We start from the raw sequence: 12,439 nt of genomic DNA, 5'->3' as shown, positions 1-12,439 counted from the left end.
ACTTCATGACAATAAACAAACTGTTGTTGAAAAACCCACCTACTCAACCTACTCAGCACATCACTCCAGCAGTTCAATCCTCTACATCATTTTTCCCTCTCTCCAGCATACAAACATACAGTTATTTTGTCTTTCCTTTAAAAGCCATCCTTTGAATCAGTTTCTCCTCTCCTCTCCCTTCATAAAATAATTCCAAAAAATGGCTTATACTCTTTTCTCTCAGTTTCTCTCCTCTCATTCTCTTTTAGAAAGACTCTAGTTAGACTTTCACCAATTCCACTGAGGCACCACTCCCAAAATCATTCAGTTCAAGGTCACCAATTAGCCTCCATGTTATTAAATGCAATGGTCAGTTCTTGGTTGTCATCTTACTTGACCTATCAGGGGCATTTAACTCAGGGGATCCTTCCTTCCACCTAGGAATACTTTCTTAATTTCCAAGCCACCATGTTCTTGATTTTTCTCCACGTTACTTTCTGGTCCTTCTCAGTCTCCTTATTGGTTCCTGCACATTTCTCTGACTTCTAACCAGTTGTTTGACTTCTTTTCTATTTTTATTCACCCCTTGGTAAGTGTGAAGATCTAAATGTTTGTGTCCTCCCCAAATTTGTATGTTGAAACCTAATCCCTAGTATGATAATGCTAAGAGCTGGGGCCTTTGGGGAAGTGACTAGACTATGAGAGCAGAGCCCCCATGAATGGGATTAATGCCCTTATGAAAGAAACCGCTTCCACCATGTGAGGACACAGAGAGAAGCTGCTGTCTATGAGGAACAGGCCCTCACCTGACACAGCATCTGCCAGCTCCTTGCTCTTGGACTTTCTAGCCTCCAGAACTGTGAGAAATAAATGTCTGTTGTTCATAAGCTACCCAGCTTATGGTAATTTTGCTAGGGCAGTGCAAATGGACTAAGACAGTAAGCTCATCTAGATTTTTTGGTTTTAAATATCATCTATGTGCCTGTGGTGCCTAAATGCCTACACTGAAATTTTGGGAAATGTACCCAACTTCTCAACCAAGGATATCATTCTAGCAATCCTCCCCTCTTTATCCTATATCATGATTTTTTGTTCTGTACTAGTCATTCCCTTCACCTTGGTGCTGTTAAGTCTCCTAACTTACGAATAAATAAATAAATACAACCCTTGATCTCACTTCCCTCACTAGCAACTACTATGCCATTTATTTGCTCTTGTCAGCAGAAAAACTTAAAAGACTACTCTGTCTTCACTGCCCCAATTCCTCTCCCTTCAATCTCTTTTACAGCCATGCCAATCAGGCTCTTGTTCCCACCTCTCTATCAAAAATGCTTGTCAACATTACTTCCAATGACCCCTGCATCACTACCTGCAATGGTGAGTGTCCAGTCTTCATTCTGCTTGACCTAACAGTAGCACTTGACACAGCTGCTTATTCCTTCTTATTTGATCACCTTCTTCTTCATCCTGGGTTCCAGGTCAACACTCTTGCTTGGATTTTCTCTTTCATTTCTAGTCTCTCTTCATTAATCTTCCTTTGTAGTTCCTCAAGTTCTCTCTAGCCTCTTACCGTTGGACAGTTCCAGAACTTAGTGAGGGTCCTCTTCACTCTCCCATTCACTGTGCCTTCCTAGATAATTTCAGCCAGACCCATATCACATACATGCTGATGACTCCCATGTTTATACCTTCAGCCTAGCCATCTTTCCCACACTCCAGGCTCATACATCCAGCCGGCTAGTCTGTATCCCCACTGGGCTCACTAATAAGCATTTCCAATATCCCACATCAAGAACTGAGCTGCTGGTCATTCCCCTCAAAATTACTTCTCCTACAACTCTATTCTCCTAGCTGCTCAGGCCACAGTCTTAGTCTTGACTCCTCTCTGTCTTTCACACTCAATATCCATCTATTAGTAAATGTTGTCATCTCCACCTTCCAGCTGCCCAGAATCTGACCACCTCCTACTATCTCCACTGCTATCACTCTGGTCCAAGCCACCACCATCTTTCACCTACATGATTACAACAGCTTTATAACTCCTCTCCCTAACTTCAACCTTACCCTCCTATAGTCTGTTTTCTATGTGCTGGTCAGAGTGATCCTTTCTCTTCCTAAGTCAGATGTTATCTCTCTTCTGATAAAACTTGCTAATGGCTTCCTATCTTACTGCAAGTAAAAGTCACTTTTTTAAAATGGCTTATAGAGGCCTACAATCAGTCTGCCATCACTTCTCTGACCTCATCTACTACTACTCTCTTTTTGCCAACCTCACTACAGTCATAGTAACCCTTGGCTAATATCTGAACATGTCAAGCATGCTCCTGCCTTGAGACCTTTGTACCCGCTGCTCTCCTGCCTGGAACGCTCTTCCCCCTGCTACGTGTGTATCTTGCTCCCACATTTCCTTCTGACCTTTACTCATTTGTCAACTTCTCAGTGATGCCAGTTTAGTCTTTATGTCTTGATCTCTTTCCATACCTTGTTTTTTCCCTTAGCACTTACTACTATCTAACATACAATATAATTTATGTACATATTATCATTTTCCCAAAATGTAAGTTTCATGAGGGCAAACTTTTACTTTTCTGTTTCATTCCCTACTGTATGTACAATACTGTGTCTAGGTATCTACATTTGTACATACCTAGGATAGAGCCTGGTACTTAGTAGATGCTCAGTAAATATATGATGAGCAAATAACTGGCATCCCCTACTATAACCTCTCCAATCAATGTTTATCCTGTCTCCAGAATACCTACTTAAGGGATAAAACTCACCTGAATTTTCAGCATAAACTCTTTTAATGGTTCTGCAGTGCTACAGCTGATACAAACTAAGATGTCTTCAATAGGCAGGCATGTCCCAAAAATGTGATAAGCAAAGTGTACATGTATGTGGTGGGGATGAGGAGGCAGATATTAGAAATGGACAGCCTGTGACACACTTAAGGGCATTCAATTCAATTATTTTTTAAAATTGTGCCTGTTAATTGGCAGACCCTGTACACACAATAAAGAACTATCTCTACAGCATGGCTTGGTGGGCACTAGGCAGGCCTGCCATGTGTATTCCCTCTTGGGCCCTATAACTTCAGAGAAAACAGACTGTGCACATCCACAGACTGGATAGTTACAATGCAGCTGAACACATTGCTTTTTCATTACTAAATAACCAGGCAAGGAAGCAAGATGTCACTGTTGGCATAGTCAGGAATTATATCTGGAATCCAGATGTTTGAACCAGATGACTAAACTTGCTAAAGGCAGTATTTACAACTATTCAAGGTAATTACAGTTGGGTTTCAGGGTGACATGCTGGGGATCTAAAATGGGTAAACTTCCATTCATTGATTCCAATCTGTTAGGACCTTACCTTGGACAGAAAGAACATATTTTCCAGTAACCTGAGTATATTTTCCATAAGGAACCAGGAAGACTTGAGAAGCTGCATTCATGGAACTGAAATCTCCTGGTGTGCTTTGCTTTGGGCTTATGGTATAAATTGTACTTCTTTCAAGATTTCTGTGTCAGAGTGCTCCAGTCAGTCTTCAGTGGGTTTTTGGCAATGGCATACAGGGGCTTTCGTGATCTGATTTGACCATTGTTTACTAGAGCAGATCCATCTCTCAACATTGCCAACACACACTCAACTTACTGTTACCCAGGATCCATCCTCTTCTGTGTTAGGACCTTTGTAATTTCCTAGAATGCTCTTCCCACCAACTAGTTTCAGACAAACTCTTCTGCCCAAGAATAGACTTCTGTAGGAAGTCTCTGCAGATCCACTCAAGTCAGCTAATTACTTCTCTCCTCTTTTTTCTGTACTGTATCCAGTAGATATCTCCCTTCTTGATTTTATTAATTGCCATTATTGTTTTATGTCAATTCCATAGAGGCAGTAAGCATGTCTAATGTATCTTTGAATGACAGATGCCCAACCTTGTACATAGCACTTAAGGGGCCCTCAATAAATGTTTTTGGAATTTAACTTAATTATAACTAGAAAAGATTGATCAATTCAACATGGTTAAGTAACAGCTACACAAGGGTAGGGTGGGGTAGGTTGGAGTGGGAAAGAAAACATAAAGAAAAAGAGATTCAAATTATAACAACTTTTTCATATTTCATATAAATAAATGCAGCATTTTGCATTGGAAAAGAGTGTTACAACGAATCCCTATTTATTGAACCACCCCTGAAATTTCAAAAGACACTTTAATATAATGGGTTGATCATAGTCAGACAACCTGAGCTCATTCACTATACAATATTCCTTCTGTGAGCTAATTTGACAGAATGTTTACATTCTAATTAATGGAAATTGGTAGAAAAAAACATTAAGATTCTCAAAAAATAAACTGGTACATGATAGAGAATGTGGTAGAGAACACAAAAAATTCACATAAGAGTAAATATAAGAAGGTTCAAAACAAAAAATATTCAGTCTTACCAACAAAAAAACACAAATTGAAACAACTAAGCAGCTGTTTAAACCATGTTAAATTAGCAACCTTTTGTTCACATTATACACCTAATGCTAGCGGATTTACTGTTGACATGTAGCAGGACTAACTAACATAGATCTACCAGAAAGCAATTAGGGCTCACTGTTTATAATTTATCATGAAAAAATTTTCCCAAAAGGAAATAGGGGACTATAAATACAAGACATTATTCACACTAAAAAAAATTACAAGCTAGAATAGCCTCAAAAGAATGGTTAAATAAAAAAGGTATACCCATTCTTGGAATATACATAGTCATCACAACAATAATAATAATTACGTAATAATAAGTGTTAACAATGGGAAAATTATAATAATAGAAATAATGGCTAGTATTTATTGAGCATTTACTACGTGTAATTACTATGAGCATATACCAGGTACTATGGTATTTCGCATGCATTGCGAGATAGGTACTAGTATAGGGTTGTCAGCATCACAAATAAAAATATAGGATGCCCAGTTCTACTTCAATTTCAGATAAACAACAGATGATTGTTTTGTATAATTATGTGCCATGCAATATTACCTGTTGTTTATCTGAAATTCAAATTGAACTGGCAGCCTGTATTTTCTCTGGGTAACTAGTAACCCAGATACTAGTAATACATTTTACAGATGAGAAAATGAGGACACAGAGGTTAAATAACTTGTCCAGGAACACACAGCTAATAAGAGGTAATAAAATGCTAAGTTTACAAAAAAGTAGAAAGTAAATTTAGCCTACAAATAATTACAAATGGTAAAACATATACATGTTTGTGGACCACGGCTGAAAGGAAACATGGGCAGGTGATACTACCAACAACATCAATTTATTGATCATTTATTTGAGCATTTACTCTGGGCACAATGTTACAGCAATCTTCCACTCCCATTTTATAGATGAATAAAATGAAGAGTTAAATATTTTACTCAAGGTCACTAAGGTAGTAAGTGCAGTCAGATTCTAACTCCAAAGTCCTTGCTTATTCCACTTTGTCATCTTGATGTCCTAGAAGATTTTTTTTTCTTTCAAGTGCAGTTCTATCAATGTTGATTTAAAGTTTTTGTGTGATAAAATACATGTGCAAGGCCATATGAAGATTTCAAAGAGATCTGCAAAGCCTAGTACTCAGGGTTTGATGTGGTCTGAAGCCCTTCCTAGAGCCCACCAAATAAACATTTGAAAGAAAAAGAAGTCGTGATGCACATTTATTGCTCCAAGATTGCAGTGAAAACTGAAAACTTCTCCACGAATGGTGATTTTATTCAAACTTCATTCAGAAAATAGAAATACATACTCCATACTTGTCCTTTTAAAAGTGAGATTGCTCCCCCATTTATGCCTCTCACTAAGCTCCTCCACTGTCTGTATACACTTTGGAGTGTGAACTTGTTAGTTCCCTCAAGTCAACCTGTTAGGAAGAGATTATGAATGTTTTTAAGCCAACCATATGGGAAATTGCACTTGCAGCACAAACATTAAAGTGCCTCAATGCTACTTCAGTGAAAGCAACATCTATGCTCTATACATAATAGAAAAATTTAGAATGATTTCCTTTAGGTGTCAGTTTAATTTTTCCTTGAGAGTTTATCCCACATCAAAAAGTTTGTGCTTTTGATTGTTTATTTTGAAAGAGGCAGCTGGCCATAGGGCTGCCTGTGATGCCTTTACTACAATTTGCTTTTGTTTTCCCCTCTTGATAATTACCTCATGACTAAACCACTCACTGGTCCATGTAGAGGAGTCCCGCAGAGATGAAAACACACTTGTTTAAATAAAATATTTATGAAGGAGCCCTAAAATGTCACCGAAGTAAATGCAAATTAGATCTTCACATATTGTGCATCCAATATGCCACTCATTCCTTAGAAGACTCTTTTTCCTGATTGCAATTAACATTAATTTAAAAAAATTAATCCCATTGTGCATAATCACACCAAGGTCTATTCATAAACATCCAGTGTTTCAAGACTGATTCTCTTTTGACTATCTTAGAAAAATTTGAATCAAGGCTAATATTTAATCTTGATGATTATTTTGGAGATTTTTTTCATAGAAACTATATTTAATTATTATTTTACATGTACATTTTCTAATAAGTGACTTCATTATAATTTAACATAGGGTGACATTTGTGAAGGTTCTATATTCTGACCTTTTAATGACACACTATTTAGACAAGATTTTTCTTGATTTGTTTGTTTTTTCCCCTCTCAGATTGGTGGACATAATAGAGCCTTATGATATGTTCAATGAGCCCTTAAAAGAAAAATGTAGGATAATGTTGGGAAAAGAAAGTTAAGAATCAGTTGATATGGGCACTAACTGTACAGGGTAACAGTCAAGGTTCCTAGTTTTTGATACTATCTTTCCTAATTTTGCAAGAAACAAATGTGAGCTGAGTTGAGAAGGGTTAGGTGGATGCATTCTTTGCCCAATGGTCTCAAAGGTTGTTCTCTACTTGGCTGCACATTAGAATCAATAGATGAACTTTAAAAATACTGATACCAGGCCCATTTCCCAGAGACTGTGATTTAAAACTGGTCTAGGGTGCAGCCCAGTCATTGGTAGTTTTTGTTGTTGCTGTTGTTTGTTTTTTCTTTGTTTGTTCCAGCTCCCTAAGTATTCCTAATGTGCAGCCAAAGTTGAAAACCATGACCTAGAAAAAGCTCTTCTTGAATAGAGTAATATTTACATGGAGAGAAGAATCACTAATCATGAGTCTTAAGGCTCTGCTTCACACTCTGACCTGCTGAACCTTTTCCAAACCTTGGGTACAGACACAGAGAACATGCAGAAAAATCTCCAGAATATGGAGTTGGAACGTGAATGGAAAACCAGTATCCTGGATAACAGAATTCATAATCAAAAATACTAAGCTGAATCTTTACAACTACATAGAATGTGACCTACACTTAGGGATTAAATCCATCATACAAGTACAGAAGAGAGAAAGTAGGTCTAAGGGTGGCTCTTATGAAAAACACCTAGAAAATTTTCATTGACAATAACTCCTCAGTTTTCAGTACATGTGATGTGACTACCTAAGAAGCTACTTTGACTTAGACCCAATTCTTCTTTTAAATGGACTCCATGGCCCTGGGCTAGTTTACTTCTCTGGACTTCAGTTTACTCATATATATCAATCACTTTTAGCCATGGTTCTTGAACTTTAATGTGCCTACAACTCTCACCTGAGGATCCTGTTAATATACAGATTCATATTCAGTGGGTCTGGGACATAACTGAGATTCTCCAATTCTAACAAGCTCCCAGCAGCTGCTGCTGCTGCTGGAACACAGATAAGTGCTTAAAAGACTTGTGAGGACTAGTGAAATGACCTACATAAAGTGCTTGGCACAGACGTGGTTGGCACCCTACAGAAGAAAAGACTTAAAAAGAAAATGATAAAAACATGTTTAAGACCTAGTCATTACATGATCCAATCCTCCTTTCTGTTCCTTGGAAAGAGTGGATCTAGAGAAGTTAGGCTAGTTTACCTCCTAATAGCCAAAGGTGTATGATGGAGAAGAGAGATAAGACTAATGCTTTTTGACTAAAAAAAGTATAATCAAGATCCATGGGTAGAAATTTAAGAGACCTTTTAATTCCCTACAAGGAAAACCTTCTAACAATACATGCTGTTCTATAACCAATTAATCTTCTTGACAGCGAAGTCTCCAGTTAAAAAATACGAGCATAGAGCAATTGACATTAAAGAGGACAGTCATACCTCAGGTCACTGTTCAACTGTAAAACAGCTTGGCTATCTAAAGAGGCATCACACACTTAATGTGTTACAAAAAGTTAAAATAAAATAAAAAATAAACCTCATGATTTCCCTCCTCACCCCTACCTTCTTCCTGAAGACTTCTACTTGTACATGGAATTTTTTAGGTCAAAAAGCCTTTGAAGCATCCTTAATTGCCCTTCTCTCACCTTTCACATCTCTTCCTTCAATAAATACTTGCGGCTGTACCTGCAAATTGCATTCATAATCCAATTACTTCTCATCACCTCCATTACCACTATCCCTGTTGAAGTCACTATCACCTTTGTCTGGATTTCTGAAATAGCTTCCTAAGAGGTTTCTCTGACTTCACCTTTGCTCTTCAACATAGCAGTCAAAGTGTTGTCAATTCTCTGCTCAGCACCTTCTAATGGCTTCCTATCTCATTCAGAGTAAAAACCAAAGTCTTTATAATGGTTTACAAGACTCTGCATGATCCACCCTCTCTAACTCTTGACCATACGTCTTATCACTCTCCATCTCTTTCACACCTCTCCAGCCATCTCTGAAGTCACCATTTCTAGAATCATATCAATAATGCTACCACTTCAGGGCCTTTGCGCTTGCTGTTCCCTCTGCCTTAAAGGCTAGTCTCTGAGGCCTGCAAGTTTATGTCCCACATCATTAACATATAAAACACCATAAAGGCAACCAACAGAGCATTCTAATTGCTTTCTATGGACAAAAGTGCTCACACTCAGCACTTTCCTTACCACAAGTTGGTACAGATGACAGACTGGGTGAGGCACTTCAGTTCCAATTGTGACTTAGGCTTATTTTTTTAAATCACAATTGCATCAAGTCCTCTGTGAACACCAAGTCAGGGAAATCTGGGTGCGGTACTCCCCCAACAGGGCACTATAACTACCTGGACAAAAAAGAACGTTTCTGATGGCTCAGGCCCGCTGGTCTGTGCCCTAGTCTTTCCACACCTCTGAAAAAATGAGTAAATTTCCTAGATGCAGGGTCACTCTGCTGTCCACAGGAAATCATATCTTTTTTCTCCTTTTATAACCAAAGTCCTTAGTTCAGCTTGAGAAAACCTAGCTATCACAGGGTGGCCGTGAATGGACAATAACAGAGAAAGCTGGGACATGGCATTCAGGTGGATTCCTTTCCAGAAAAAGAAGTCATCCATTTACAGAGATGACTCTCTCTAGGAACCCATGTCTCAGGGCTGCTGTGCATGGTTGTTCTGGTTCACACTATCAACAGCAGGGACATTATTCACACGGTGTTGTGTGGTGCAGCTTTTCTACTACTCAGCTTTTAGGGTTCAGAGATTAAAGACACTCTTGCTTCAGAGGGATGAAGACAAATGCATCTGATGTAAGAATTAATGTCGGCAAGGCAAGGAAGGAGGGAAATGAAGGGAGATTCGGAAATGAAGGGAGAAGTGTCCTGAAGGAGAGGGTGCACTTTGGATGTAATCTTTGGCCTCATTTCCTCTCACCTTGCACTCGAAAACCCCCACCCCTGTCCTCATGAGCTGGCTACTTTCCAACAAAAACCAAAGAGCCACAGGGGCATGGGGCTACTTCAAAACCCTTGTGTCCTAGTTTAAGAAAGCAGAGCACTGCTATCAGGAACTCAGAGCAGCAAGGTCGACTCCTATCTCTAGCTATTCCTCCGCCAAGGAATCAGATTTCCTCTTGTAAGAAGCCTACTTAGTGACTCTTTCTCAGGGGTTGCCTGGTGTAGGGGCTGAAGAGAACCTGAGAACACAGGATCCAGCTCCTGGATTAAAAGGAGTAGAAGCAGAAAACTGGCCAAAAAGATGTGATTCAGAGATAGGCCTCATCCATCTTCTCTTGAAAAGCCAAAGACAACTGCTTATGTGGGATAACAAGGAGAACTCGTGGTCTGGTCACAGGCAAGGAAGTGAGATGTTTCATTACTAATACGTGCTTTGGGCGAAGCATGCAAAATAATTGTCTTGTTTCTGCTGCTTAAGGACGAACTTCCCCGACTTAAGACATCTTCCTGGGACTCCAGCTTGTGAGATAAGGGACTATGGTTTATTCAGCACATCACATCCAGCAATGAGGTGCACATAGGCCGGACATTAAACCTCCCTGGAAACCACTGGGATCAGTATTTCTCTACCCAATTATCCACTTTGAAGTAATATATCAATGATCATTCAATACACTTAGTTAATATAACCACCGGCAATGGAAAACAATATTTTTTTCTTTTTCAATAGGAAAAAAAAAGCCTCTGGTAGGGAAAATCTGATATAAACTTTAAAATTTTAGCAGATGACTTCACCTCACACAACCATCTTGAATATATCAAGGATATGCTATTTAAGTCTGTCTCAGTGTGACACTCTTTATAAATCAAATAATTCTTTAATTTATCTTTTGGATAAATGGATTTTTATATAATAAACTGTTTTCAATTCGTACATCATAATTTGCAAGGCAATAGCTCATTTCCAATATTTATACATAGCAATATCAAGAGAAAGGCCATTTTCTCATCCCATTTTTAACAATCCAACCACAATATGCTGTTTTGGTAAGTACTTAGGTTGGGAGAATATTCGAGAAAACTATTTCTCCAGGTGAGAAACATCTCAAGCAAACATTGGAAGGAATGCATTTTCCAGTAGCCAGTAACGGATGAGACGACCTGGGAGACCCAGGGACCTCAGGAAAAGCAAATGGCTCCACTAAAACTCCCTCCTCCAACCTTAATTGGTCAAATGCCAAAATAAATGAACTTTCCAAAGTTAAGAGCTTTGCAACTTTCATTAGGAGTAACTACAGGTGCACAAGCCAGGACCGACGAGTCTACGAACCCCATTGTGGCCGGCGGTAGTCGCTGGTCGAGCCTAGCGCCCAGGCCCAGGCCACCTCCATGCCGTGCGACCCGCCGGGAACGGGTTCAGGCCCGTCTGCCCAAGACCAGAAGCACCCTGTCCCCGGCCCAACGCCGGATCGCGTCCCGCCCTTCTCACCCCATACCAAGGAAAGGAACTAGACGCTTGGGAGAAAGGATGAGCAGCACCGGGTGGGATTCGGCCCCAACCCGGGGCCGTCCCCAACTCCCAACTTCCCAGAGTTTCCTTCGGCCTCGTCCCCCTTCCCACGGCTCCGAGGCCGCCGCGGCCTCCCCTCGCTCTGAGTGCAGATAGCCTGGGAAGTGGAGAGCGTAGCTCGGAACTAGGGAGCCGCCCCCATGAGCCTTGGCGATGGGAGCGCAGGTGGCGGGCGTGGTCCCTCCAACCCTGCCCTAGCCGACCCGGAGTCGGCCTCCGTGCAGTAGCCACCGCCCGGGTCCCCGCCTGGTTACAGCATCAGGCCACAGTGCGCTGGTTCTTGATCACTCTCCTGGCTCGGTGGCCGCCCCCCGCCCTCTCCCAGTCCGCGTCGCTATTCTGCCTCAGGCCCCGGTGCGGCCCCAAGTCCCAGCCCAGGGCCCTTAGGTCCCTCCAGGCGGCGGTGGCGGCACTCACCTGGGTCGCGGAGCCGGGGTCTGGCACGGTCCCGCAGGTGGTAAATGAAATCCTGGCAGCTGTCGTGCTCCAGGGCCCCACGGGCACAGAGCTCGGCCAGCAGCTGCAGCGCCTGGTGACAGAGCGCGTCCCTGGCCCCGGGCATCGCCCCCCCGCATCCTCGGACCGCGCCGGGCAGGCGGGCGCAGGAGACAGCCCTCCGCCTGCCAGCTCAGAGCCGCCGCCTCCGGGCCGTCCGCGCTCACCGCCAGGGACCTGCCGAGAAACGGTCCGAGCCTGAGCCCGAGCCCCAGACCCAGCCGGCCCGGCCTCCCACCGGTTGCATGCAGCTCTTCGCCAGCCGGTCGGTCAGGCTTTCTCTCTCTCCCGCCCGGTCCCTCCGTCCCTCCCCCGACACCGAGGAGAGGCGGTGCCGCACAGCCCAGAGCGCCTCTCCGCTTGCGCTCCGCCCGCTACTCGCGGCCGCCGGGGGGCGGGGCCAGGTCAGGAGTGCGCGCCGCAGGGTAGGATCGCGGCGGCCCCAGACCGGGGACCTGGGGTACTCCCCGGCTCCTGGCCGAGCGCGAGACTTGGCTTGGGACCTCGCGCCCAGAGCGGCCGCGCCCTGGCTTAGGGAGTGTGAGTGAGTGCGCGCTCCGGGCGCTTTCGCTACTCCACCCCTCATCCCTGATGCAAACCAAGCACCCGCTCCCACCGCCGAGTGTGTCCAAAGCA

At 42.3% G+C, this 12,439-nt stretch overlaps 1 protein-coding gene across 2 annotated transcripts in view; it reads right to left on the bottom strand.

The window, feature by feature from the left end:
- SYT9 (synaptotagmin 9) overlaps nucleotides 1–12,154 on the bottom strand; it is a 216,508-nt gene extending 204,354 nt beyond the window's left edge. Inside the window, exon 1 of one of the 2 annotated variants that reach the window (XR_008620313.2) lies at nucleotides 11,726–12,104. Coding sequence is in view for 1 of the 2 variants with exons in the window: in XM_003819106.5 (XP_003819154.1) it covers nucleotides 11,726–11,870 (145 nt within the window). In the remaining variant the exon portion in view is untranslated. Of the gene's footprint in view, nucleotides 1–11,725 lie in introns of both variants that reach the window. The other variant, XM_003819106.5, reaches the window with a different exon arrangement.
- Nucleotides 12,155–12,439: the final 285 nt, after the last annotated feature.

This window comes from Pan paniscus, chromosome 9 (genome assembly GCF_029289425.2).
Source record: "Pan paniscus chromosome 9, NHGRI_mPanPan1-v2.0_pri, whole genome shotgun sequence".
Taxonomy (NCBI): domain Eukaryota; kingdom Metazoa; phylum Chordata; class Mammalia; order Primates; family Hominidae; genus Pan; species Pan paniscus.
This window is presented reverse-complemented; position numbering and strand designations above follow the sequence as displayed.